At 40.5% G+C, this 25,274-nt stretch overlaps 1 protein-coding gene across 3 annotated transcripts in view; it reads right to left on the bottom strand.

Annotated features, from left to right (window-relative positions):
- The window catches only part of NDC1 (NDC1 transmembrane nucleoporin), a 68,917-nt gene that overhangs the window by 12,158 nt on the left and 31,485 nt on the right, over positions 1-25,274 (bottom strand). For 2 of the 3 annotated variants that reach the window (XM_032296940.1, XM_032296941.1), the window contains 7 exons: positions 23,243-23,324; positions 20,328-20,483; positions 16,911-17,156; positions 16,697-16,812; positions 13,188-13,238; positions 9,584-9,647; positions 8,032-8,132 (listed from right to left, as the gene is read on the bottom strand). In XM_032296940.1, the coding sequence (XP_032152831.1) occupies positions 8,032-8,132; positions 9,584-9,647; positions 13,188-13,238; positions 16,697-16,812; positions 16,911-17,156; positions 20,328-20,483; positions 23,243-23,324 (816 nt within the window). The remainder of the gene's footprint in view (positions 1-8,031; positions 8,133-9,583; positions 9,648-13,187; positions 13,239-16,696; positions 16,813-16,910; positions 17,157-20,327; positions 20,484-23,242; positions 23,325-25,274) is intronic. The other variant, XM_032296942.1, reaches the window with a different exon arrangement.

Below are 25,274 nucleotides of genomic sequence, written 5' to 3'. Positions count from 1 at the left end.
CTTAAAATACTAAGTAAATAAAAGTTCAGGGAAATAAGATATGACTAAATGACAACAGTATGTGATAATATAGTTATGACAAAAATTATGAAGATAATATATGACTAGTTTAAATTTAAGCTGGTTATCTGACACTATGTCTGCTAGATTGCCTGCTAACAGTATTGACAGCAATACTTTTTTTTAACCTTCCTTTTAATCTGAAAGATCTTTTCTCTTGTATAAGAATTATCATGGCCAGGTGCAGTGGCTCACACGTAATCCCAGCACTTTGGGATGCCAAGGTAGGCAGATGACCTGATGTCAGGAGTTTAAGACCAGCCTGGCCAACATGGTAAAACCCCGTCTACTAAAAATACAACAATTACGGCAGTCACCTGTAATCCCAGCTACTTGGGAGGCTGAGGCAGCAAAATTTCTTGAGCCTGGGAGACCTTTGCAATGAGCAGAGATTGTGCCATTGCACTTCAGCCTGGGCAAGACTCCATCTCAGAAAAAAAAAAAAAGAATTACCATGTGGCTGGATGCAGTGGCTCACACCTATAATCCCAACACTTTGGGAGGCCGAGGCAGGCAGATCACTTGAACTCAGGAGTTCAAGAGTAGCCTGGGCAACATGGCAAGACCCTGTCTTTACTAAAAATATAAAAAATTAGCTAGGTGTGGTGGTGGGCACCTGTAATCCCAGCTACTTGGGAGTCTGAGGCAGGAGAATCGCTTGAACCCAGGAGGTAGAGGTTGCAGTGAGCCAAGATCGCACCATTACACTCCAGGCTGAGCAACAAAAGCAGAACTTTGTCTTAAAAAAAAAAAAAAAAAAAAAAAAAAGGAAAAAAAGAAATGCAGCATGATCAGAGGACATATGACAGGTGAATCTGAGCTTGTCTTGCAAGTAGAGGATAGAGAGATGTAAGATAATTTAATGGCTCCTGAAGAATGTAGGAGTTGGAAGGAGGAATGGGGAAAAGAAAGGAATATTCTGTATGAGTAAACTTATTCATGATTGTACATGGTACACTGTACATGAATACAATGTGTCATTGTAATCATGATCAAACTCCTGACCTCAGGTGATCCACCCACCTCGGCTTCCCAAAGTGCTGGGATTACACGCGTAAGCCACCGTGCCCAGCCTCATTGTGCATTTATGCACAGTGGCACTGTGGCACTGATGTAGTTCTTTGTATGAATATCTGTTTTACATCCTGTAAGCTCCTGGAGGACAAGAACTCAGTCTTTTTCCATTCTGTGTCATATCACATACCAAATGCTTGATAATTAAATATTTACTGGATGGATGGATCTGTGAATGGCATAAAGGTAAACATCAATATTCCAAGTAGATCAAAATTTGACCTTCAAATGATGATGTAAAAAATATAATAGATAGGGCTGATCAATTTCATCAGGATGACATCGGCCTTTTTACAGAAACCAAGGCTATCTAAAGAATATAAAACATACTTTAAAGATGAAAATATTCTGGAGATGGATGGTGGTGATGACTGCATAATAGTGTGAATATATTCAATATCATAGAACCATACAGTAAAAAATAGATTAAATGGTAATTTTTATGTTATATATATTTTACCACAATTTAAATTCTTTTTTTTTTTTTTTTTTTTTTAAGAGACAGGGTCTCACTCTCTTGCCCAGCCTGGAGTACCGTCACATAGCTCACTGCAGCCTCAAATTATTGAGCTTAAGTGATCCTTCAGCCCCAGCATCCCAAGTAGCTGGGATTATAGGCTAGCATCACCACATCTGGCTAACTTAAACAATTGTTTTTTACAGACACTGTCTCACTGTTGCCCAGGCTGGTCTTGAACTCCTGATCTCAAGCTATCCACCTGCCTCAGCCTCCCAAAATGCTGGGATTACAAGTGTGAGTCACCGCACTCAGCCAAAAAATTTTAATTATAAAATATATCATTTTAGTTCCTAACATTTTTTATGTAAGCACCCTTTTTAAAAACAACAACAAAATCCTGGGGACTTCATCCACTGATAGAGAAGATAATACTATGAACTCGACAGTGCTTTCAAATTAATTTATATTTTAATTAACCAAAACAGTATGTAAAAGCCTCTGAGAAAACAGCTGCAAACATGTTGGAGAAAAGTTAATCATTCAAATGAAATTATGTATGTCCCTTATAATAACTGTGATCTCCAGGATGGTCTGACCACTGGCAGAAACCACTGAGCTAGCTACCATATCTATCACCCTACCCCTTGCCCTCTGAATAGTCTGAAGAGTGAAAGGCTCCCCTTCCCTTTCACGTTTTGCCTTTAATGATTCAGTGAAATGGCTGATGTTATTGATACTGAAAAGTAAAACAAAAGGACAGAACAGTTCCATACAATTGTTCCTTAGTAACACCCAGAAGCCAGTAATGTACAACTTGCCTTAAATTACAGAGATACTTAGAACTTACTCTCTTCACTTTGATCCCTTCTAGATCAAAGAACAGAAAGCCAAAAATATATAACAGGGATCATATGAGTCACATGACATCCCTGCCTCTCAAAATGAAAAGATGGTTTGGGATCATTTTAATCAACCCACTGCATCAGAACTGCCACTAAATTTAGGCCCCAAAACAGAAGCCTTCGTCCACTGAACCAGCAATGACGCAATCCAGTAGCCATCCCACAAGCATTTAATAAGTGCCTGTCGTTTGCCAGGTACTGTATCAGATGGTGGGTACACAGGTGAGACAAAGTCCCCACCTATCCTCTGGCTACTATGAAGAAGAAACAATAAAAGTCAATAAAGAAAATAAAGTGTTGAGACAGGGGTTATAGAGTAGAGCCAATCCAAAGGAGAAAAATTTGTTCTAGACAGAAAAAGAAAAGAAAAGGCAGCATGGCAGAATTAGGGTCAAGTTAAGAAAATAAGATATATTTGGTAGGGGTGGGCAAAGACTGATTAGTCTATGGCGGTTATAAGAGCAGAGGGCTCATGGAAATGGCAGAGTGGCTGGAATCAGAACACGAAGTGTCTCAGTTGAGACTCAGTAGGGGCAAGAGGATGTAATAATTTAGGACAAGAATGCTAAGATCCGGCCGGGCGCGGTGGCTCACGCCTGTAATCCCAGCACTTTGGGAGGCCGAGGCGGGTGGATCACGAGGTTAAGAGATCAAGACCATCCTGGTCAACATGGTGAAACCCCGTCTCTACTAAAAATACAAAAAATTAGCTGGGCATGGTGGTGCGTGCCTGTAATCCCAGCTACTCAGGAGGCTGAGGCAGGAGAATTGCCTGGACCCAGGAGGCGGAGGTTGCGGTGAGCCGAGATCGCGCCATTGCACTCCAGCCTGCGGAACAAGAGAGAAACTCCGTCTCAAAAAAAAAAAAAAAAAAAAAAAAAAAAAAAAAAAAAAAAAAAAAAAAGGATTTAATAAAATTAGTAATTAAAAAAAAAAAAAAAAAAAAGAATGCTAAGATCCTGAAGCAAGGCAGGAGGGATAGGTAAGCGAATGGATGGGTAGTGGAACTGCCACATGGGTGCAGCTAAAAGACATGGGGACAAGGGAATTGAAAGGCTTGGTAATAAAGTGTTGAAATAATAGACTACCAGGTCTAAACCGGATAAAGGCATACATGTAGTCAAGAGGGAGCTGAAAGACAAAGAAAATGGGGAAAAGGAACTGGAAATAATGGTAGGATCAAAAAAACTGTAGAGAAGCAGCAAGGGCATGAAAGGGTGTGCCTGGAGCAAGGGATCTTACACTGGGTCCATAGACCTAAGGGAAAAATTCAGGGGATACAAACTTTGTGATAAGAATTACATGTTTATCTTTACTAAGCTCTAATTAAAACCTAGCATTTCCTTCAATTATAAATGTAAGCAACAAATTGTAGCCTTAGCAGTTCGTGTGACTTTGTCACCAACCGAAATCACCAATATCTCCATATCACAATAAGACTGTCACCGTTATCTTGAAATACCATTCATCTTATCCCTAATTCCAAATAAGTTATTAGACTCACTGACAAATCTTTTTACGTAATGTGACCATTAAAAACGACATATATCATAAACAACATCTTGATAATTATATTTCAATATAACTGATTTTATTTCTAATCCTAAACGCTTTATTTTATGCATTTAAGAACATGATTCTGAGGAGAAGTTCATGGGCTTCAACAGACTGCCAAAGGAATCTCTGGCACAAAAACATTTAAGGACTCTAGCTTACAAGGTAGAATCCTGGAGTTTCAAGCTCTGGTGGTGGAGTTTTCAGGGGATAATTGGGCCTACGTGATAGTTTTGGGTTGAGAGGGTAGACAAATGGATACTGAAGAGGAAGAAAGCAAAGAATTGTGCAGCCAAGGTGTGGGGCAGATTACTCACACAGATTCTGAATTACTCATTAAAATCAACCTCGGGATGTGGAGTGGAAAAAAAAAGACTGTAAGGCAGTTTGCAAAATCTGATGACAGCAGGGCATGACCAAAACATTGACCATGATGTGGCGTAAGCAAAAATAGACATTATGAGCCTCACATAAGGGGGAGTTTTATACTGAGAATCTAAGTATCAGGTTACGGGTCCTGTTTGTTCCTTCCATCATTTCCCAACATCCAAAAATATGCTTCTTTGCTCGTTTTACTCTGCCCCTCAAAAGTATTCTCCATTCCAACTTTCCTGTTTTCAAACTAGGGCCTGCAATGACTTAAATTTCCCCCCAAAACCACGTGATGGAAACCAATCCCCAATGCAACAGTGTTGAGAGATGGGGCCTAATGGGAGGTGTTTAGGTCAGGACTCCACTCAAGAAGGAATTAATGCTGATTTTAAAGGGGTTTAATATTGCGAGTTTAATCTCTTGCTCTCTTCTGTTCAGGCGATCCCTTCTGCCATGTTATGGTTCAGCAAGAAGACCCTCACCAGATGCAGTCCTCAATCTTGGACTTCCCAGCCTCTAGGACCATGAGCCAAATTAAGTTCCTGTTTGTTATAAACTACCTAGTCTGTGGTATTCTGTTATAGCAGCATGAAACAGACAAAGACAGGGCTTGACCTTTTGACAAATCTGTAATTCTTATTTTCCTATTTAAATGTATGAATAACTGTAATCAAACAAACAGATTACTTCCTTCTAATCAACTATGAAGAACTAGAAATTCTGATTGTCGGGGAGGTAAAAGCAGAGAAATTTTGGTACAGAATACCTCTAGGGCAGTGTGATCTTTATGAAATAATTCAGTGAGTTTTAACCAGCACTGTAAAAAATGAAATACAACGGAAAATATTAAAATGCACTGCACACAGAAAAAGGTGAGTACTGTTCCAAGAATCCTTTATTTCTGACACACACACACACACATACACACACACACACCCTATATTCTGAGTCTAATGTAAATGTACTGCAGATCATGGTCCAAAAAGTTTGAAAGCCACAGTTCTAAGGGTAGAAGCGTTCTCTCTGAAGAAAGAGTAAGGGATATAGATCAGGCTGGGCATGGTGGCTCACACCTGTAATTCTCCCAACATTTTGGAAGGCTGAGGCAGGTGGATCACCTGAGGTCAGGAGTTCGAGACCAGCCTGGCCAACATGGTGAAACCCCATCTCTACTAAAAATACATAAATTAGCTGGGCATAGTGGCACATGCCTGTAGTCCCAGCTACTTGGGAGGCTTTGGCTGAAGAATCACTTGAACCTGGGAGGTGGAGGTTGCAGTGAACGGAGATCATGCCATTGCACTTCAGCCTGAGCAACAAAGCAAAGGCTCCATCTCAAAAAAAAAAAAAAAAAAAAAGCAGGGGATGGATGTGGATCTGTAGTTTTTCCTGGGGTCTACTGCAGTGCTAATACCCTGTAGTCAGACTGGGTTCTAGTCCCAGCTCCTTCACCTAGGAGATCGTGTGTGAGATCTGAGGTAAGTCACTGCACTACTAAGCCTCCTTCACCTATTAAAAAAAAAAAAAAGAGTGAAAATACTTCCGCCTTGCTTACCTCACAAGATAGCTATAAAGATCAAATAAAATAATGATAAATTACTCTGTAGACTATAAGCACTGTACCACTGTTGTTATTTTAACTACACTGCCAGTGATAAAAATGTTGGGAGCATCAAAGATATGCCCAAATCATGGTCATCCTATCGTGCAGTTAGATAAGCCAAATATTAGAAGCTATGGGCAAATACTAGGAAACTATTTATTTACAGAATGGCACCTGGGAACGATAATCAAACTATCATGCAGACACACACATCTCAAGTAACATACAAAAGAAAGTACTCACAAAAAGTGCTCAAGGCAAAAAATCACTGGTTTTGATGGGTAAGATTTTCTAATAGGTAAAATGAATTCAGTTTTGAAGAAAGAAATGGAGAAGTATGTTTTCTCTTCATTATCTTTTATTTTTTTGAGACAGGGTCTCACTCTGTCACCCAGGCTGGAGTGCAGTGGCACAATCTCGGCTCACTGCAACCTCTGCCTCCCAGGTTCAAGCAGTTCTTCTGCCTCAGCCTCCCAAGTGGCTGGGACTACAGGTGCATGTCACCACATCCAGCTAATTTTTGTATTTTTAGGAGAGATGGGGTTTCACCATATTGGTCAGGCTGGTCTCGAACTCCTGACCTCATGATCCACCCACCTCAGCCTCGCAAAGTGCTGAGATTACAGGCGTGAGCCACTGCACCCAGGCACACCCACTAATTTTTAAAAAATTGTTTGTAGAGACGGAGTTTCATCACGTTGCCCAGCCTTCTCTTCATATCTTAAATGGTTTCCCAAGACCAAAAGATGCACCAGTTATCATTCAAGCCCAGTTCAACAGAAAGCCTACTATACCCACCAGATGCTATCTTTTTTTTTTTGGAGACAAGGTCTCACTCTGTGGCCTAGGGTGGAGTGCAGTGGCGCAATCTCCACTCACTGCAATCTCCGCCTCCTGGGTTCAAGCGATTCTCCTGCCTCAGCCTCCCTAGTAGCTGGGACTAAAGGCTCACACCACTGCACCCAGCTAACTTTTGCATTTTTTTATAGAGATAGGGTGTCACTTGTTGCCCAGACTGGTCTTGAACTCCTGAGCTCAGGTGATTCACCCACCTCGGCCTCCCAAGGTGTTGGAATTACAGGTATAAGCCACTGTGCCCAGCCTCCAGATGCTATCTCTATATGCTTCCAGCACTTTTTATAACTGTCATGTGACACATAACTAATATTATAAGGTGACATAAAAGGTACCAAGCAACCTGAAGTTAGAAAAAGAAGCCTACTGCAAAGCAGGAAGCATGTGTTTTATTTTTTGCCTTTCTTTAAGTCTAGAACCAAGAAAACCTATTAACTAAAACTAGCCACCAAGCCTGATGACAGGCAGCTATTGGCCTCAGCTCTTGAACCTCAAGCCAATAGGGCACTTATCAGCATGGGTCGTATAACTCCAGATCTTTCAGTAGTTACAAATCGTGTAAGAATTCACTTTTAGCAGTGAACAGAATTCTAGTATCTTAAATAATGTGTTTAATACCAGAGGCGTATCCTACAAGTTTAGAATACTTGCTTTTTCTGTTTCTATAAAATTTTATAAGCGGATTAAGTTATCTCTTCCTATGCTATCTTTTAGTTTTGTTTTTTCAAATAGAGACAAGGTCTCGCTCTGTTACCCAGGCTGCAGTGCAGTGGTGGAAATCATAGCTCAGTGCAGCCTCAAACTCCTGGCTCCTGAATAGCTGGGGCTACAGGCATACAGCCCCACAGCCAGCTAATTCTTTATTTTTTTGTAAAAAACTGAGTCTTGCCATGTTGCTTACACTGATCTCAAACTCCCAACCTCGGACTCCCGACCGCAAGCCTTGGCCTACCAAAGCGCTAGCATTATAGGCGAGAGCCATACCCGGCCTCTTTTCTGTCTTTTAGATTAATTTCCTGAGCGTAAAAAAGTATTATTTTAACTTCCAACATGTTTTGTCACTTAATAAGTGTGATATATAAGAAACAAACAAAACACTGGGTGGGAGGGGAGGATGACCTCTCTCCCCTCCCAACGCACAGATTGCTTACCTCTTGCAGCGTCAACAAAGTACTAAGGATAGCTGGTAGTGTAGTCTGGACAACTCCAAATCTATCCTCTGTATATGATGCTGCTACTAAGTGCGAAAGACCTCAAGGGAAAAAGAAAGAAAAAGTTAAAAGTGAATCAAAATTAGGCAAATCTGCTTGAAATACATCTATTTTAAGAAGAATTAATATTCTGAAAATAAAAATACAGGCTGGGCGCAGTGGCTCACACCTGTAATCCTAGCACTCTGGGAGGCGGAGGAAGACAGATCGCTTGAGCCCAAGAGTTCGAGATGAGCCTGGGCAACATGGCGAAACACCTTCTCTATAAAAAATACAAAATTAGCCAGGTATGGTTCCATAAACCTACAATCCCAGCTACCCAGGAGGCTGAGGTAGGAGGATTACTTGAGCCCAGGAAGCGGAGATCACAGTGAGTCAATATCACACCACTGCACTCCAGCCTGGTCAACAGAGTGGGACTGTCTCAAAAATTCAAATAAAAAAAAAAAGAAGAGCAATACAATAGAAAAATGGGGAAAAATTGGAATAGATACTGAGAAAGTACTCAACTGCATTAGTTATGAATAAAATAACAAAGTTTCTGGCTTTACACTCTATTAGGAAGAAAATTCTAATACATAGGGTAATGATATGTGCCTGGAAAGAAAAATATGATAAGGGCATATAATTGAGAGGGGGATACTTTTCACAGAATGGTCAGGAAAGGCCTCTGAGAATCATTTAAGCACTGAGAAGGCTATATCTATAAGTTAAAAACAATCTATCTGTTGCACTTTTTTGAAGTAGAGAAAGATATAAAAGAATCCAGGCTCAAAAGCCTGGGCAACATAGCAAGACCCTGTCTCTACACAAAAATATAAAACTGAGCTGGGCATGGTGGCATGCACCTATTATCCAAACTACTCAGGAAGCTGAGGCAGGAGGGCTGCGTGAGCCCAGGAGTTCAAGGTTGCAGCGAGCTATGGTCATGCCATTGAACTCCAGTCTGGGAGACACAGCAAGACTCCCATCTCTTCAAACAAACGAACAAAAAAGACGAAGTGTGGTGGCTCACACATGTAATCTCAGCACTTTGGGAGGTCAAGGCAGGAAGATCACTTGAGCCCAGGAGTTTAAGACCAGCCTGGAAAACCTTGTCTCTACAAAAATTTGTTTCAAAAAGAAAATTAGCAGGCTATGGTGATGTGCACCTGTGGCCCCAGCTACTCAGGAGGGTGAGGTAGACTGCTTGAGCCCAAGAGGTCAAAGATGCAGTGCACTCCAGCCTGGATGACAGAGCAAAACCCTGTCTCGAAATAAGAAAAACAAAACAAAAACCAGGCTTAGCATCTTATGTACAAGAAAAAATTGTGCCCAAATCAAAGTACACTTAAATATACTTTTCAAAATGATCTATATAAAACAAAGATATAAAAATGTATCTGTAAATTCAAAGACTGAGATCAAGGACCAGAACTGACCTTTCATGGATTATACTTCAATATTTAACTGACAATTAAAATCGTAGTTACAGTTCACAGTCATTGCTTACCTTCTAATGCCCAAATGTGCATTTGGGCATCTGAAAAAACAGCCTGAATGGAGGCCTCTGGGTGCTACAAATAAAACCAAAACATTTAAGTAAGTTCCCCTGAGCAAAAATCCATTGTTTCCTTTAATTAAACACGTAGACTATAACAAAAAATTCACAGCTACTTCTCAAGAATTAAAATCTAAAATAAATTTTTATATTTAACTTGATAATTACTCATTTAACTACAATAAAGCATTCTACCATCAACTCACTGTGTGACCCTTGCCAAGTCTCTAAATCTGTGCCTCAGTTTCTAATTTAAAGCTACATACACTCAACCCACCTCGCAGAATTAGTACCGAGATCACTTAAGATAACAGTTACAGAAACTTTTGTAAAAACTTGGCTGGGTGTGGTGGCTTGTGCCTGTAATTCCAGCACTTTGGGATGCTGAAGCAGGTGGATCACTCAAGGTCAGGAGTTTGAGATCAGCCTGACCAACATGCTGAAACCCCATCTCTACTAAAAATACAAAAATTAGTTGGGTGTGGTGGTGTGTGCCTGCACTCTCAGCTATTTAGGAGGCTGAGGCAGGAGAATTGCTTGAATCCAGGAGGTTGAGGTTGCAGCAAGACAAGATCACACCACTGCATTCCAGCCTGGGCTGGCTGGGCGTGGTGGCTCATGCCTGTAATTCCAGCACTTCAGGAGGTCAAGGTGGGTGGATCACCTGAGATCAGGAGTTTGAGGCCAGCCTAGCCAACATGCCGAAACCCTGCCTCTACTAAAAATATAAAAACTAGCTGGGCTCGGTGGCACATGCCTGAAGTTCTAGCTACTTGGGAGGCTGAGACAAGAGAATTGCTTGAACCCAGGAGGCGGAGGTTGTAGTGAGCTGAGATCGCAGCATTGCACTCCAGCCTGGGCAACGAGAGCGAAACTCCATCTCAAAACAAACAAACAAACAAAAATAATAAATTAATTAAAAATAAAAATTAAAAAAATGGCCAGGCCAGCACTTTGGGAAGCTGAGGTGGGCCAATCGCTGGAGGTCAGGAGTCTGAAACCAACCTGGCCAATCTAGTGAAACCCCATCTCTACTAAAAATACAAAAAATTAGCCTGAGTGGTGGTGCATACCTGTAGTCCCAGCAGGAGAATTGCTTGAACCCAGGAGGCAGAGATTGCAGTGAGCCAAGAGTGGGTCACTGCACTCCAGCCTGGGCAAAGAGCAAGACTTTGTCTCAAAAATACAAAAACAACAAAAACTACCTACTTATTATCTCTCTTAAAATGTCTATCTTCAACCCACTCAAAGCAAAACCATGTAACCTTCCTTTTAAAAATGTTTTTATTTGTACAAATTGATGGGGTACATGTGAAATTTTGTTCCGTGTACATAATGCATGATGATCAAGTCATGGCATTTAGGGTATCTATCACCTGAGTGTAATACGTTTTTGTTAACTGTAATCATCCTACTCTGGTATCAAACACTGGATTTCTTCCTTCTATCTAACTGTATATTTTTATCTTTTAACCTACTGTAACCAGGTTTTTTCTTGGGTGCTGGTGAGGCACAGCTCCCCCAAGAGAATGCTGTGGGTTCTTGGTCTCCAATCTCTTAAAGAATAAGCAATGGGACCACTGCAGGTGCGCCATATGCTTGTAAAAGTAAATATCGGACCCAAGAAGTGTTGCAGAAAGGTGATTTTATTTAAGTAGAGAAAAGAAAAGAGGAGAAAGACTTCCACGAAGCGTGTGGAAGGGGATTCCAGGGGGGAAATCCAGCCAGGTGTGTGGAGACGGACTTTTACCTGGGAGGAACCTCCACCTTCTCCAAGACCCTGGGCCAATGAAAGGAGTTCCTTAGAACCTGCGCTGGAGTGACTGACTTTTAGTTTCTCCCCACACCCACGAAATTCAAACATAAACTGTTAAATCTCCCGGATGGAGAGAGATGGGAGGGGGGCATGGTGCTGGGAAATTCCTGCCCTTAAAATTACGTCCCCTCATTGACCCAGAAAGAGAACACATTCCCTCACTACTTCTCTCCATCCTCCTCCTACCCACTACCCTTCCCAGTCTGTTATCTTTCCACTCTACTCCCATGTGATCAAATTGTTTAGCTTCCATATGTAAGAACATGTGATATTTGTCTTTTTGTGCCCGACTTATTTAAGATTATAATGTCCAATTCTATCCATGTTGCTGCAAATGGCATGATCATGCTGCCTAACCTTCTTTAACATACCGCTATGAAACAGTGTGAAATAACTGGTCCACTTAAATAAATGTTGTCTTTGGTCATGTACCCATGAAGCCTATTAAATACCATATAACAAGCCTATTAAGTTATATTTGTTAACATCAAATAGCAGCATCTATAATTTATCATGAAATAGATCCACTGCAAAACTGGGATCAAAATTAGCCTTTTACTTGCAAGGAAATGGGAGATCTTGGTCACCATGTGTTCTGCCACTTACCGTCTCTGTGCCTGAGGCTAGCTACCTGACTCCTATGAGCCTCAAGTTTCCTTATCTGTAAAATGAGGATAAAAAGACGTATCTCACAGGAATGCTGTTAGTTAATGAGGGAACTGAAGTGAAAGCAGAGTATGGCACACATAAGACACTCATGGTGAGTTATCTTCCCCTCCTTTTGAAACCAAGCACTGAAGTAAAACTTCAGACAACTCCTCTTCCTTCTGCTGAAAGACAAGATACCTTCTTCTAATGGGTAGCCCAGGGTGTATTATTTTTTAGTAAAGGTAACTAGTTGGGTGGATCATCCCTTCCACCATAGTGGAAAAGTAGTTTCAAGACCCTGAAATGACTGTGTTATGTGTTATCTATATTCTATCAGATTTGCTCAGATCTCTTTTTCCACCAGAGTATGACTCTCAAATAATAAACATAACAGATGCCAACATAAACTTTCACTTGAAGGTATTAATGGAGTGAGTGTGATATTAGATAATACTGCAATATCTGCAGAAAGAGGGGCTAGATTTTAAAAGCTAAAAACAAAAATTCTTTCCCCTGCATAGGGGCAAAGGTTTTGCACATCAAAGGATTAAATAAAGACACAACAGCCATAGCCAGCAAAAACAGGAATGAACCTTTAGCTTCTCAACTGAGATTTACTCTCCTGTGGCAGCTGCAACAGCTGATATACAAGGTGGAAAGTCATTTCATGTGTGGTCTGAATTATAACTTTTTATTCATCATAAATTTAACATCTGTGATATCATCATCTCTCTTTTGAACACTAAACACAAAGATGCTAGCAGGACATGAGCCAAGCACCAGCCACACAGATTTGTTCACTTTGTGAAGATCCAGGCAGCAGGACGGGGTCCGTGTTGCATATTTGCACAAAGCTGCCAGCATCCAAGACTCAAGAGGCAACGAGACAGTCAAACCTCAGAAGCCACTGAGTGAGACATATGTCTAGGGCAGCTATTGTTAAAGCAGAGGTTCAGTGAAGCACTATGCAAAGTGGTCTGGCTTGCTAGGATTAAGCTATAAAATATTTACAAGTCAGATCATATCTGCTACTTCATTTCATATTTCATTTCCTTCCTCCCTATTCCCAATGCTATAACCACATATGCTTACCTTACTGAAAAAATACATTATCAGCACCCGTTTTGACAAGAAATTCTTAATCTGAGTTGGAAAAAAGGAAGAATTAACACATTTATCTTTTAAATTCTATTCAAATATAACACATTTCCCAGTTCTTCCTGACACTAACTTAAATGAAAAAATGAAACACTTCACATCTTGTGGGTAAAGAACAATAAAAAACAATAAACCATGTAACTAAATACCTTTGTACTATAAATTGGATAACCAAGATGGGCCAACTAACCTCAACTGTATTCCCATGTATAGACGTTTAACCCCCAAATGAGAGCCCTGCCATAAAAAAATAAAAATCTAAGTGGTTCTGGTGAAATTCTTTCTTTTTTTAAATTTTATTTCATAAACAGGGCCACCCAGGCTGGAGTGCAGTGGTATGATCACAGTTCACTGCCACCTCAAATTCCTGGGTTCAACGGATCCTCCTACCTTAGCCTCCTGAGTAGCTGGGACTACAGACACACCACCATGCCAGGTTAATTTTTGAATTTTTTTGGACAGACAGGGTCTCATCATCTTGCCCAGGCTGATCTCAAACTCCTGCGCTCAAGCAATCCTCTCACCTCAAACTCCCAAAGTGCTAGGATTACAGGCTGGAGATATTTTTTAAGACCACATTCTTTTGCAATTCTGTGTAACTGTCCTACCCTTTGGCCTCTTAATACAAAAAAAAAAAAAAAGTCTGTTTCTCTCACAGGAAAAAAAAAAAAAGCCTTTTTTTTTTTTTTTTTAAGGGTCTCACTCTATCACCGAGGCTGGAGTGCAGTGGCACCATCACAGCTCACTGCAACCTCTCTGCCTGCTGGGCTCAAGTAATTGTCCCACCTCAGCCTCCCAAGTAGCTAGGACTATAGGAGTGCACCAGCACGCCCAGCTAATTTTCGTATTTTCAGTAGAGATGGCGTTTTGCCATGTTGCCCATGCTGGTCTCAAATTCTCAGGCTCAAGCAATGCTCCTTCCTTGGCATCCCAAAAGTGCTGAGATTACAGGAAAAAAAATATATCTTAAGACACAAAGTAGTTTTCTAGTAGTTGACATTCCCGGGGGAAAAAATATTCTTAGTATCAACTAACAGCTAACCCAACTAACTTGAAAGTGAATCCGCTCCTACCATACTCTCACCCAAAGCTGTGTGACTAGTCATTGAGGGCTGCAGCAAGCAGCACGTGTCTGGCTGGGCAAAAAGTTGTGCGGCACTGTATCTACTCATGGCACAGAGAGCCCTATGGGATCCTGAAGTTTATAAAATGCCTTTAACTATTCATTCCCTTTAATCAGCCATTCCACCTGCAAACATGTTACAATTTCTCCCATATTAAAAAATAACATGACCAGCATGGTAGCTCACACCTGTAATTCCAACTATTTATGAGGCTCAGGCAGGATGACTGCTTGAAGCCAAGAGTTTGAGATCAGCCTGGGCAACACAGCAAGACTGTGTCTCTACAAAAAATAAAAATTAAAAAAATTAGCTAGGCATGGTGGCACACACCTGTATTCTCAGCTACACAGGAGGCTGAAGTGGGAGGATCACCTGATCCCGGGAGTTCAAGGCTGCAGTGTAGCCATGATCATAATACCACTGCACTCCAGGCTGAGCAATACAGACCAAGAACCCATCTTAAAATAAAAAAAAGTTTCCACGACCCCTCAATTCCTCCCAGCTATTGCCCTATTTTTCTGTTCCACTTACAACAAACTCCTTGAAAAATGTGGCTTTTCTTGTGGTCTCCAATTCGTCTCCCAGTCTCTCCTGAACCCATGCATTCTGGCTTTTGTCTGCAACTACACCAGCCGACAGCTCTTGTCAAGGACTCAGCTGACCTCCACATTACTAACTCACCACTTCGTTCTTGGCTCCCATCCCGTGATAGCCATCCACAGCATCTGACACTCCCACCTTCTCCTTGAAACTCTTTCTTTTCTTGGTTTTCTACCCACCTCAGAGGCTGCTCCTCAGTCTCTGTTGCTATTCTTCATCTCCCAGGCCTTTGGCCATTGGAAGGCCCCTTTCTTGGATCTCTTCCGTATCTACATTAGAGTCTGCATCGAGTCTCATGGCTTGGAATACTGTCTATACTCTGAAAACTTCCAAAATTACACTTCTAGCCAGAACTTTCCCTTACACTGCAGATACATGTCTACTTTCACCGTATTTTCACCTGGTTGTCTCATAGGTATCTCAAAATTGGCATGTCCAAAACGAACTCCTGATTTCCCTCCCCTCACCTCTATCAAATCTCTTTCTCCAGAATCATTAGTAAATTCCAACTCAATAAATTGCAACTATATTATTCCAGATCTTCAGGCAAAAAAACCTTATCAGTCAACACTGGCTCTTTCCAGTATATACTACAACCAAACCATAAGCTGATCCTGTTCCATCTACCTTAAAATACATACCTAGACCTTGATCACATCTTACAGCCCCCACCACAACCACTCTGGTCACAGACACAACCATCTCCCACTAGATTACTGCAACAGCCTTAACACCATCTCTGGGCTTCCACACCTACTTTGCAAGAGTTTAGTCCCAACACAGCCCCTAGAACAGCACTTTCAAAATGTAAGTTACATCATATCATTCATTCTTGCAGGCAAGACCATACAGTGGCTTTCCATCCAACTCAGAGGCGAAGCCAGTCTTTACTACAGCCAATGGACCCGGTGAGCCCTGGGTGCCTGCTACCTCTCTGGTCTTATTACCCACTTACCACTCTCCCCTCACTCACTCTGCTCCAGCCACACTGGTATCCACATTGTTCTTCACACAAGCCAAGACCATTCCCATCTCAGGTGCATTGGGCTGCTCTCTGCCCTCCCTTCAGGTCTGTGATCAGTCATCACCTTATCAATGAGACTCCCCCTTATCACTCCACATAAAATGATACTCTCCCTCCTAGGAACTCTCTGTCTTCCGTGCTCTATTTTTCTAGATAAGACTTAAGACATATCAAATTTCTTCCCTCTTATGCATGTTTTCCGTATCTTGAATGTGACCTATTGAAATGCATCTTACAGTCAATAGCATGTCATGGTTTAAGGCATCATTTTTTTTCTCAACAGTACATAAAATAAGACTTACAATTAATGATATTTTATATTTCAGAGAAACAGAGTATAATACATTTTCTTACTCATTGATTTCCCCTCACTCGAATGTAAATATTATATGGACGAGGACTCTGTTTTGCTTTTTTTCCCAGTGCCTAAAAGCATACCTCGCATGTATACAAAGAACTCAAATATTTCTTACATGAAAGAATTCACAGGTTATCAGGTCAAGTCATATGAAATTACAATGTGTACTCTCCTCAAACCAGTCAAACATTGGCTGCTTCATCTGAGTCAACTTAATCCATGAAGCATAAAAAAAAAAAAAAAAAACCCTTCTTATTCCTGATGGCTTACTCATGTGAGATCCTTAACGTTCTCAATGTTACATGCAATTATAAATTCTATAACCATATCATCCTACCTGTTCACGTTTATTCTGAATCCATGAATAAATCACATTGGGTTGTCTCACTGTCTTACCCTCAGCACTAATAGAGGTAGATGGAGAAGGATTAGAAAATTCAGTCATTTGCTGATCTATTTTTAAAAAAGAAAAGAAGGCAAGATAAGAACTTAGGCTGTCTGATCCTCTGCAACTATGACATGTAAAATCTTAGAAAACATATAGTTCTCACCAGAAGCAGATGTCCATAATCTTGGCCCTCTTCTTATTAGCTGAGGACTTTGCGGTGACCCATAGCAGGTGTTTACATCAAAAATTCCAGCCATCCGATTCATCACACTAGAGCCAAACGGGATTCCAGGGAGACTCGCAACATCAGGTGTAGATAATTTTGAAGAAAACAGTGATGTTTTAACTAATGGTGGCACTGAAGGCCGAGGCATCTGGCTAGACTTTGGTGTTTGAAAAGTAGTTTCTTCTATAAAAGAACAGATCCAGTGCTGAAGAGGCAACCTGATCCAAGCAGGCTAGCAGCAACACTCTCAGATTTTATACCTACCAAATTTTTGTTTAATGCATTTACCCAAAGCTCAGTAGATTGTTTCCATTTAGGATTACATTGTCAAGATCCAGATTTTATTACTGTAATTCAAGCTCCACTCAAAGAGCTTTATGCATCATCATCTGTCAGATTGATACAGTCTCTCGTTTTTTTCTCCCATCCATGAATATCTTCATATTCAAGGTCAGTTTCTCTAACTCTAAGCAATTTTGAGTTAGAGAAATTCACACTTTATTTCTGAATGGCAACTTTAATTACTGCATTAGAATCTGACCAGTTTTACTATGTTACTATTTTAAGTATTAGTTGGCTGAACACACCAAATCTGTATTGTGAACACGTACAGGAAAAAAAAAGTTAACCTTACACCATTTTCCCCAAAGTTTTTTTCTTTCCTTTTTTTTGTTTTTTGAGGCAGGATCTTGCTAGTCCAGACTGGAGTACAGTGGCGTAATCTCGGCTCACTGCAGCCTTAAGTTCTGGGGCTCCAGCGATCCTCCCACCTCAGCTTTCTAAGGAGCTACAAATACAGGCACAGGCTACTATGCCTGGCTAATTTTTTTTTTTTTTTTACAGATGGTTTTGCCATGAGTCCCAGGCTGGTCTTGAACTCCTGGGCTCAAGGAATCCTTCTGCACTGGCCTCCCAAAGTGCTACAATTAGACATGAGCCATCACACCTGGCCACAAAGTTCTTTCAAGTTAACAAAAGTCATACCAACAGCTCTTTTGCCCAGAATATCTATAAGTCTGACCTGTAAATAGCTTTTTCAAAAATCATTTTATAACTCTTCAGTTTAGCAATAGAGTCTGCTGTGCAAAAACAAAGGAACTTTCCCTGCCACTCCAGCACAAGCCACAGAAACAAACTGCATTAGGATTCCATCTTCTTAATAAAACCACCATAAGAAATTAAACATCACAAGTACCAAATTTTTATTATATGACTTTTTTTTTTGGGGGGGGGGAAGGAATCTCACTCTGTTGCCCAGGCTAAAGCGCAATGGCATGATCTCGGCTCACTGCAACCTCCATCTCCCAAGTTTAAGCGATTCTCCTGCCTCAGCCTCCTGAGTAGCTGGGACTATGGGTGTGCAACACCACAGCCAGTTAACTTTTGTATTTTTAGTAGAGATGGGGTTTCACCATATTGGCCAGGCTGGTCTCGAACTCCTGACCTCAAGTGATCCGCCTGCCTCGGCCTCCCAAAGAGCTGGAATTACAGGCATAAGCCACCATGCCTGGCCCATGATATCACTTTTTAAAAATCAGTGGAAATTAGAAATCTTTGAAAAATCAATTTAAAAATTAAGACTGGAGTTTTTAAGAGTTTTACAATTATTCCTCAAAATAAGAGACATTTTTGCTTAGTGATGGTATACGACAAAAATTTATCATAATGAATGTTCCATATTTGGTCAGACTTGTGATCTGCCCAATCCAGGATTACAATGTCTTTCTAACATGCTAATTTGATGGAACTAGCCTATTCAAAATTCTCCAATGGCTCCATATCACTACAGGATAAAAACCTTTTATCCTATATATATAAACTTTTTTTGTAGCAAACAAGGCTTCCTTTCATCATCAAACATCATCTTACCCAATCAGACTCCTTTTGGACAGATTTCCTTTTGGTGGTTATATTCCATCACTATTTGTGTGCCTTCCACTAAAAGGTCAGTTCCAAGAGTGTTTTTCATCTGTGGTTCCCTGGCTTCTAGCACACTGCTTGGTATGCAGTAGGAATTCAATAAGTATTTGTTGAATAGAGGAATGCTGATCTGAAAGCTGATAACATCTGAAATACTCTCAAACTTTTCAAAATCTGACATCTGTGAATTTATTTAAATCATTTTTCATATGTAATCTATTTGTTTTGGGGCTATGGCTCCCCCTGAGTAATGACTTTGAAACCAGATCAGTTTGCTTTGGTCCATACAGTGATTTTTAAATATCAAGATTAGTTGCCAATGTTTAAAAACTGAAAGGTATCACCCCAAACTTTTTTTAAGACTTCAGGCTTCTCTTTTTAAAAAAGACTGGAATTTCACATAGCAGATCCAAAGTCCCATATGAGAACAATGGAGCAGCGCTAACCAAGAGCTTCTCCCTTCAGATGAAGCCTATGCTCACAGGTTTACCACCGTCCTCACCCAGCCAGTTTCATCCATTTTCACCAAATGTCTGGCTCCAAAACACATAGAACATTAAGTCCTTTTATCAGTCATCTTCTACTTAAGGGATGTGGTAAACAGGACAGGTTCCTCCAGCTATACTTCTTCCTCTCAGCTTTCGTCCTTCAAATGGAAAGGGTACTAACATTATGCCCCACTCCCAAATCACTCAATCATCTCAGCTGCTCTTCTCTGGGACAGCAACTTTTTGTCTCTGGGCTACTGCAACCAGAACAGTATCAAATATTGTCTGTGAAAATTAACCTGGCTTTGTACTAGAGTAAGCTGAAGTCTCCTATTTAATAGTCATCATTTTGTTAGTGTTTTTAATGCTACCACCATACTGAACTTAATTTGTTTCAAATTAACCAGTGAAAAACTGCACATACTTATAGTGTACAATGTGATGTTTTGGACTTAATTTTTCCAATCTACAATGATACCCAGGGATTTTTCTTGGTTCAATATAATATGCCATATGTTAGATCAATTTTCCCTAAAAATATACACCTCAGACTCATATAAGTATTCTTAGATTACCTATGGTCATCTTTCTTTTTTTTGGAGACGGAGTCTTGCTCTGTCGCCAGGCTGGAGTGCAGTGGCACAGACTTGGCTCACTGCAACCTCCACCTCCCAGGTTCAAGTGATTCTCCTGCTTTAGCCTCCCAAGCAGCTAGGACTACAGGCACGCGCCACCATGCCCAGCTAATTTTTGTAGTTTTAGTAGAGACGGGGTTTCACCATGTTGGCCAGGATGGTCTCTATCTCCTGACCTCGTGATCTGCCCACCTCGGCCTCCCAAAGTGCTGGGATTACAGGCATGAGCTATAACGCTCAGCCTACTGTGATCATCTTTCTTAGGAAATAAAATATAAGTGTTTTCCCCTCTTAGTAGTCCTAAGTGTTACCTGGAGAACTAAATTTCTTAGGTTCCACTGGATAAGATGAAGACACTCTCCCATTCGTAGCAGCAGCTTCTTGATAGAGAACCAGTTTCTGAGTCATACCATTTAAAAGATTCAAACACCCCCTTGAAATGGCTGTCCAATTGTGGGGATGTCCACCTAGGAGGTCCAAACAACCAGCTTTTAAAATGTAAATAATCTTATATTTTCCCCACAAAGTGAGGGAAAAAGTAAGAAATTCCACATTGTGTTTTGCATCATAACCCAATTTCCTTAGTTAAGCTACTATTTATACTCATGACATCTAATACACAGCAGTTCAATAAATACTTGGATGAATTAAGTTTCCCAAAAGTCTACAAGCAAAAACTTGCTATTTTGCCATTGAAAAACAAAACAAAAGCTCTCAAATTGGTCGCTAAAATAAAGCCAAACACTAGATCACAGCTTGAGTGAGAAAGACCAGGGTTACTTCACCAGCAGTAATAAACAGACTGCTATGAGTGTGAACAATGAAATAGGACAATGAATACTAGGATGTCCAATGAGATGCACCTCCATGGTCCCCAGTGACCTCTGTTGTGTCTGACCCCTGGGATTCTTTACATTTTCATGTATGTAACAGCCCCTATTTGCTGTTATACCTGTGGGAACGACTCATTAATAATGATCACACTTTACACTCAGAGAGCTTACAGATCTACTATTTTATTATTTAACTTAAACTACTGTGTCCCCATTCCTTTAAAAATTCCCTTGTTTCTCATTATCATTTGATAAGACCTTTGTCTCCTAGAGTTACTATATAAAAATCAAGTATGCTTCATTACGCATTAATAGCAGAGAAGTCCACTGAAAACTGGTTTTTGTATCCTGTGTGCCAAATGATCATTCCCTCTTCACTTAGATCTCTCCTTAAATACTCCCCACATTGTACAACTCAGAAGGAATACCACTTAACCTACAGACACACACACAATACTCCATCTGTAGGCCTCAGGATATTTTGTTCTACTGTAACTCAGGTACACTAGGAACTGCGTAACCAATCAATTGTTTGTTTTTGTGATGGAGTCTTACTCTGTCACCCAGGGTGGAGTGCAGTGGTGGGATCTCAGGTCACTGCAACCTCTGCCTCCAGGGTTCAAGCAATTCTCCACCTCAGCCTCCTGAGTAGCTGGGATTATAGGCGTGTGCCACCATGCCCAGCTAATTTTTGAATTTTTAGTAGAGACGGAGTGTCATCATGTTGAAACTCCTGACCTCAGATGATCCTCCTGCCTCAGTCTCCCAAAGTGCTGGCATTACAGGCGTAAGCTTCATCCAGCCAGTTAAATTTTAATATGTACTAGAATGCACACTCTCTGGCAGAGCAAATGCCACCCCTTTACAGTTTACTTGAATCTCTGGTTAAAAAAAACATTTAGTGTATAGAATTTCTATGTTAACTCAAACCTGATAGAAAAGCATTGTTATAGTTAATTTTTCACAGTATCAGCTCTGAGTTTCCCATGCTACTAAAAGGAGAGTGGTTCTAGTCAATTATGTTTTTATATAACTGGGTTGTATTTCCATATAATATTTAACTATAGAAGGTTTATTATCTGGCATTTTATCTGGTAATTGGAAAGTTTGGCAAAATAATGAAGAGATTATTAAAAAGAAGATGAAAAGCTGGTTGGGTGTACTGACTCACACCTGTAATCCTAACACTTTGGGAGGCCAAGGCAGGAGAACTGCCTGACTCTAGGAGTTCAAGGCCAGCCTGGGAAATACAGCAAGACCCCATTTCAACAAAAATTTTAAAAATTAGCCAGGTGTGGTGGCACACACCGGGTGTGCACCTATAATACCAGCTATTCGAAAGGCTGGGGTGGGAGGATCCTATGTGTCCAGGAGTTTGAAGTTACGGTGAGCTGTGATAATGACACTGTACTCCGGCCTGGTGACAAGAGTGAGACTCTGTCTCTTTAAAACAAACAAACAAACAAACAAACAAAACCAGAAGAAAAGCTACCCAGGTTCTCTGTTTCCCACTGATACCTGGGACTGGACTGTTTTCCCTCTAGGAACAAGCAGAGAACTGGCAAAGTCACAGCCTGAACAGCATGGCAAGAACAGTGGGTAAGTTTCCAAGCTACCGAGAGCATCCTTGGGTCACCATCAAATCTAGTTTCTTCCTAATTTTTTTTAAAGGGAGGCAGAGTAGCATAGCAAAAGGAGGAGTCCTGTACATGGAACCAACTGACAGGACTCTTATTCTAATTCTGACATTAGCTTTATTTAAGCCAATCTCTGAGACTTAGATCTCCCATCTAGAAATTAGACCACCTCATTTTTAAGATGCTTTGTAGCACTAAAACTTTTAGAATTCTTTTTCTAGGTGGGGAGGGGGACAAGATCTCACTTTGTCACCCAGGCTGGAGTGCAATGGTACAATCTTGGCTCACTGCAGCCTCAACCTCCGGGGCTCAAGCAATCCTCCCACCTCAGCTCCCCAACTAGCTGGGACTACAGGCACATCCCATGATGCTGGGGTAATTTTTTATAAAGAAAGCGTCTCACCATGTTGCCCAGGCTAGTCTCGAACTCCTAAGCTCAAGTGGTCCAACCACCTTGGCCTCCCAAGTGTTGTGATTACAGGGGTGAGCCACTACACCCGCCAAAATTTAGAAATCTTAAGCTGTATTTTTTTGCCCTAAAATTGTCAATGTATTGCATAATTTCTTCAGGTACAGGAAATGAAGGAGCTGGAGGAAATAAATGCTTACATTGTATAAGATTTAATACTTCATTTAATGGACTCACTGACGTATATTTTATTAAATATATCTTTCTCACCAAAAACTTTAAGTGAATCACTTTCTACACACACACACACACACATGCCTAATCAGGTCTACTACTTTTAGCAATACCTGGTTGGCTAAGGCTAAAAACTTCTTGTCTTCGTGAAGGCGAATATTGAGAAAGCAACATCAGGTCCTGCAAGGCTAAATACTAAAAGGGGGAAAAAAACGCATATTAATTTTTTTAACCTCTACATAAAATCTCACTAATTGGGTTCATCATTATATATCTAAGAGGAAATTAATTAAACTTTTTCACAAACACACAAAAAATCTCAGAACCATAACCTTCCTTTCTAGATTTCCAGAACTTTCCTACCTCTACATTCCCTATCTACTACAGGGAACTCTCAATGCTGTTTCCCAGCTCTGCGATAGGAAATTGAAATATCACTTCCTCCCGGAACTTTCCCTGGCGTTCCTCACACAAACATACACTCACATAGCTCTCAACCATGGCACTAACATCATGTATTACAATTGAATGTTTACTTTCTCATCTGATTCTACCCATTAAACTATGAGGCCCACAAGAAAACAATGTCTTACCTGCTACCATACCCAAAAGCAGTGCCTAGCACATGATACCTATTAATTTTTTCTTTTTTTCTTTGAGACAAAGTCTCTGTTGCCCAGGCTGGAGTGCAGTGGCTCCACCTCGGCTCACTGCAACCTCTGCCTCCTGGGTTCAAGCAATTCTCCTGCCTCAGCCTCCTAAGTAGCTGGGACAACAGGCGCACACCACCACACCTAGCTGATTTTTGTATTTTTAGTAGAGATGGGGTTGGTCAGGCTGGTCTCGAACTCCTGACCTCAAGTGATCCGCCTGCCTCAGCCTCCCAAAATGCTGGGATTACAGGTGTGAGCCACCACACCTGGCCACCCTATTATTTTTCACTTTACTGAAAATCTTCATCTTTTCCCAGGCAAACCTCTTTACGCATCCTTCAAGATACCATCCCTCTCTGAAGTTTTCTTGGATTGGTCCCAAGCAGAATAAGAGGTCCCAATCTATTTGCCACAATACATTTTAATTATTTTGGGTGTCTGTATTCACGTATTCATGACCCACTAGGCTGTGCTATGTCTTATTCATCATTCTACCAGAAACAACTAGCAGAGACTGACGTGCCAGTAAAGATTTGATGAATAACCAAATGAGTAACTAATATTTTTATCTAACAAATTAGTTATAATTAAAATTAAAATTCATTTTCTTATTTGTTTATAAATTCCTTAGAGTGTACTTTCTTTTAACATTTTTGTTTGCTTGTTTAGAGACGGGGTCTCACTCTGCCACCCAGGCTGGAATGCAGTGGCAGGATCACAGCTCACTGCAACCTCCAACTCTTAGACTCAAGCACCTTCCTCTGCCTCTCAACCACAGGCTTGTGCCACCATGCCACTCAACTAATTTTTAATTTTTGTTGAGATAAGGTCTCCCTATGTTTCTCAAGCTGGTGATGAACTCCTAGGTTCAAGTGATCCTCTCACCTCAGCCTCCCAAAGTGCTGGAACACCACACTCGGCCTCTTTTAATCCTTTCTAAAGGACCTTTTAACAGGATCACACATATTGTAGATCTAGTTTAAACTTTCAAATTGCAATTTGAACCTAAACAATTTATGCTTGCTTAGCTTGATTTGTAAAATCATTGCAACATCTTTAAGCTCTTTTGATTGTTTAGTTTTATGACTATTACCAGTAATTCATATTTAAGGAGAGTTCGCTAAATGTCTATGCATTACTAAGCACTAAAATACTAAAAGGGGGAAAAACACATATTAATTTTTTTAACCTCTACATAAAATCTCACTAAGCACTGTCTTTGATCACAAAAGCCAACCAATACTACAAGACTAAAAATGTTTTGAGCCAGTGAATAAAAAATCAATAATGCATCATTTTGCTGTCATGAATAGTTTGTGAGAAATTAATATATATGATTGCATATCATTGTATTTCATGCTCAGAAATATGCTTGTATCTGTTTCTGAATATAGAGTTAACTAGCTTATACACATACACTGTACTGTACACTTACATTTTAGTCACTTGGAATGAAAATTCAAAAAAAAAAAAAAAAAAAAAAAAAAAAAAA

Source organism: Sapajus apella, unplaced genomic scaffold (genome assembly GCF_009761245.1).
Source record: "Sapajus apella isolate SASKATOON/1434 unplaced genomic scaffold, GSC_monkey_1.0 scaffold36, whole genome shotgun sequence".
NCBI classification, from domain to species: Eukaryota; Metazoa; Chordata; class Mammalia; order Primates; family Cebidae; genus Sapajus; species Sapajus apella.
Note: the sequence above shows the minus strand (reverse complement) of the source record. Positions and strands in the feature narration are given on the sequence as shown.